We start from the raw sequence: 3,556 nt of genomic DNA on the forward strand, positions 1-3,556 counted from the left end.
GGATCTCTTCCAGTCAGTCGGCCAGGTAGCTGTCTTCCAAATGTCTTGGCATAGCTGAGTGAGTGCCTCCAGCAGGGCATTCATTTGTTGAAACATTTCAATAGGTATTCCATCAATTCCTGGAACCCTGTTCTTCACCAATTCCTTCAGTGCAACTTCAACTTCTTCCTTCAATACCATTGGTTCTTGACCAGATGCCACCTCCTGAAATGGATGAAGATCGACCAGTTCTTTTTGGTACAGTGACTCTGTATATTCCTTCCATCTTCTTTTGATGCTTCCTGCGTCATTCAACATTTTGTCCATAGAATCTTTCAATATTGCAACTCGAGGCTTAATTTTTTTCTTCAGTTCTTTCAGCTTGAGAAATGCTGAATGTTCTTCCTTTTTGGTTCTTTAACTCCAGGCCTTTTCACATTTCATTATGATAAGTGACTTTGTCTTCTCAAGCTGCTCTTTGAAATCTCCTATTCAGCTCTTTTATCTTGTCATTTCCTCCATTTGCTTTAGCTACTATCTACTCAAGGGCAAGTTTCAGAGTCTCTTCTGACATTCATTTTGGTCTTTTCTTCCTTTCTTGTCTTTTTAATGACCTCTTTCCTCATGGATGATGTTCTTGATGTCATCCCATAATTCCTCTGGTTTTTGATCACTGGTGTTCAATGCATCAAATCTATTCTTCAAATGGTCTCTAAATTCAGGAGGGATATAATCAAGGTCATATTTTGGCTCTTGTGGACTTGTTCAACTTCAACTTGAACATGAATATGAGCAGTTGATGCTCTGCTCCATGGTCAGCTCCTGGCCTTGTTATGGCTGAAGACGTTGAACTTCTCCATGGCCTCTTGCCACAGATGAAGGCAATCTGACTGTGATGTGTGGGGCGCTCACTGGCTCGTTCCCAGAAGCAGATCTCCAGGCCTGTCTTCCCAGGCTGTCTTGGTCTGGAAGCTCCACTGAAGCCTGCCCACCACGGGTGGTCCTGCTGGTGTTTGAAATACTGGGGGCATAGGTGCCAACATCACAGCAACACATAGACCATTGCAGTATGACAAAGTGACAGAAGTGTGGCCTCCTCTCCCCTAAAGAGCAGAAGAAAGATCTCCGGTGCTACTGGCTAGCTTGGGGTGAGGCCTCCTTAAATAAGAGCCACACGAGATAAAACATTTAAACAAAAAAGTAGCCAAATTTCTCAGAACCTGATTTCAAGCAGCTGGATCCCAGTCACTAGGGAGGAATGTATTAAAGCATCCACTGTCACGGTCACCCACAAACACATCAGAAACAACGTGCCCCCCCACCTCCCCTACCAAACCCACCCTTCATTTGCCATTTTCGACTTTCAGGTTTCCTCTCTGGTGTTTCTGACATCATAAGCTTACATGGCATGTAACAAAAGGACAACTGAGATGTGGAAATTCACCTGAAGCTACAATGCACCATGTGGTTCAGAGGGGAGGGCAGAGCCAAATTGCAGTCGGAAACTTGAAAGGATTTACCATTCAACCAACGCCAACACAGTCAGATACAGGCAGAGCCCCTTGGCCATGGTAGAGTGGGCATGGCGTGAAGCAGCTGGGCTGGTGAGGTGGGCTTTAAAAACTGGGGTCAGGAACTTTAAGGTGTGACCCTGGGTGGCAATACTGTTCTAAATCGATATCCTTGAGGTTGTTCAGGTCAGGGATGGCTCAGGTGTTGGTCCAGTCTTTGAGGCGGACAACACAGACATGAACAAATTCCTCAAGTTCAGCCAGGCCGGGAGGTGCTGGCAGCCCCACCAGCAAACCAGTCAGAGGGCAGGCGTCAGAGCCGCGCCCTGTCAGCTGGCTAACTTCCCTGCACTGTGCTCAGCCGGCTCTTGGCCAGATTCCCCAGGAACCACACCTACCGAAGGCCCCACTCAGGCCCGAGGAGCCCACACTTCTGCCCGGGAGAGCCGGGGGTAGCTTGTATCACAGGAAGGGGTATTACCTGAGCTTCCTGACAGGCCGCTCTCCTCAGCAGGTTATCACTATCAAACAAACAAAAGAGAACGGCATTAGCTTCTCGGAGGAGGTTCAGAGCCACACAAAGAAATCCAGTGCTTAGATTTTTTTTAATACACGTTCCTCTCTCCATAAAATACCAAGTGACAACTCACAGCACACGTGAAAAATACTTCCCTGGGATGGAACTGTGTGCTAACTATTAGCAGATGGTGGGGGCAGGAGAGTGGCCCCCAAACATGGCCACGCCCCACTCCTCAGAAGCTGTGAGTGTTTCCTCACATGGCGTAGCAGCTCGGCTCGGCAGGGGTGAGGAAGGCTAGGACCCGAGGTGGGGAGAGTCGCCTGGGTTGCTCATCCTACGAGTCTGGAGAACGTTTCCCTGCTGTGGTCAGAGCCAGAATGTAGAGGAAGGGGCACAGAAGCAGCCAAGGGGCAGCCGCGAGCCAAGCAGTGAGGGCGGCCTCCAGCAGCTAGAAAAGGCAAAGACTTGATTCCTCCTCCAGGAGGAACCAGCCCCGCCCAGGCCTTGATTTCAGCCCTGTGAGGTCCATTCAGACCTCTGCGCTCCAGAACTTCCGACACGACATCCGTGTCATTTGTGAGTTTGTCACGGCAGCAAATCCTATGCTTTATTGTTGTTGTTAGGTACCCAGGAGGTGCTACTGTCTTATCTAAATAAATGAATAATAGCACTTTTTCATACATGGTCAGGCACTCAACTGTATCGTCAATGGAAATTTTTAGCACAAGATAACATTCTAACTTGCAAAAATGAGCAAATCCTATCAGAACATGTGCATTTTTTTAACGCTCTCCGTAAGAGCACTCAGATGGCTGTTTCCCTCCAGGAGTCCAGAATCTTCTCCACATAACAGGCAACACTGGCACACGCTGCCGGTGTCGTGATGGGGAACCAGTGCACGCTGCGTCGCAATGGGGAATCCAAGCTGGTTAACAGACGAGAAAACCACTACCAGGAAAATGGCTGATAACCAATTTACAGGAAAGAATTTAAAAGAAAGGATTATTTACCTATATTCTTCTTAAGTTCACATTTTCACATTAATCCAAATTTTGAAATCTGAGGCTGAAGTAAAAGTTAACCACCTTGTGCTCTCTGCCACCACTGCAGTCAAGACTGCTCAGTGACGTCTCTCTGTAGCAAGGCTGCAGAACGTGGCCCAGACCAAGAGGCTGCAGTGAGAAAACTCTCCCACAGGGTACCATGCGGCCAGCCTGAGGACTCGCACAGCAGTCTACTAAAGCAATGACGACACGAGGACCTCCACGCCCACAGCGTCGGACAGCGAGGACGGGGCGCGACCTTAGGGAGCCAGCCCAGGTGGCTGCCCCAGCCAGGTCATCTCCATAGACTGAGCTGCATTGCACTGCCCACCACCCAGCTAGCTTCTGGCTAGCTTGGGGTGGGGGTCTCCTTAAATAAGAAATGGATGAACATCATTCATCCATTTCCCACCCATACACCCACACACCCACTGCCCCAGATCCCCTCCCACCCCCGCCCAGCCACCCACCACCCCAGCTCCATGCCTGTCCACCCACTGCCC

The 3,556-nt window shown here is 49.3% G+C and overlaps 1 protein-coding gene across 1 annotated transcript in view; it reads right to left on the bottom strand.

Moving 5' to 3' along the window:
* The window catches only part of AGK (acylglycerol kinase), a 100,304-nt gene that overhangs the window by 69,464 nt on the left and 27,284 nt on the right, over nucleotides 1-3,556 (bottom strand). The window contains exon 2 of the mRNA XM_007952781.1: nucleotides 1,972-2,011. Coding sequence (XP_007950972.1) covers nucleotides 1,972-2,011 — 40 coding nt within the window. The remainder of the gene's footprint in view (nucleotides 1-1,971; nucleotides 2,012-3,556) is intronic.

Source organism: Orycteropus afer, unplaced genomic scaffold (genome assembly GCF_000298275.1).
Source record: "Orycteropus afer afer isolate SDZICR_OR568_19922 unplaced genomic scaffold, OryAfe1.0 scaffold00358, whole genome shotgun sequence".
In the NCBI taxonomy this organism is placed as follows: Eukaryota; Metazoa; Chordata; class Mammalia; order Tubulidentata; family Orycteropodidae; genus Orycteropus; species Orycteropus afer.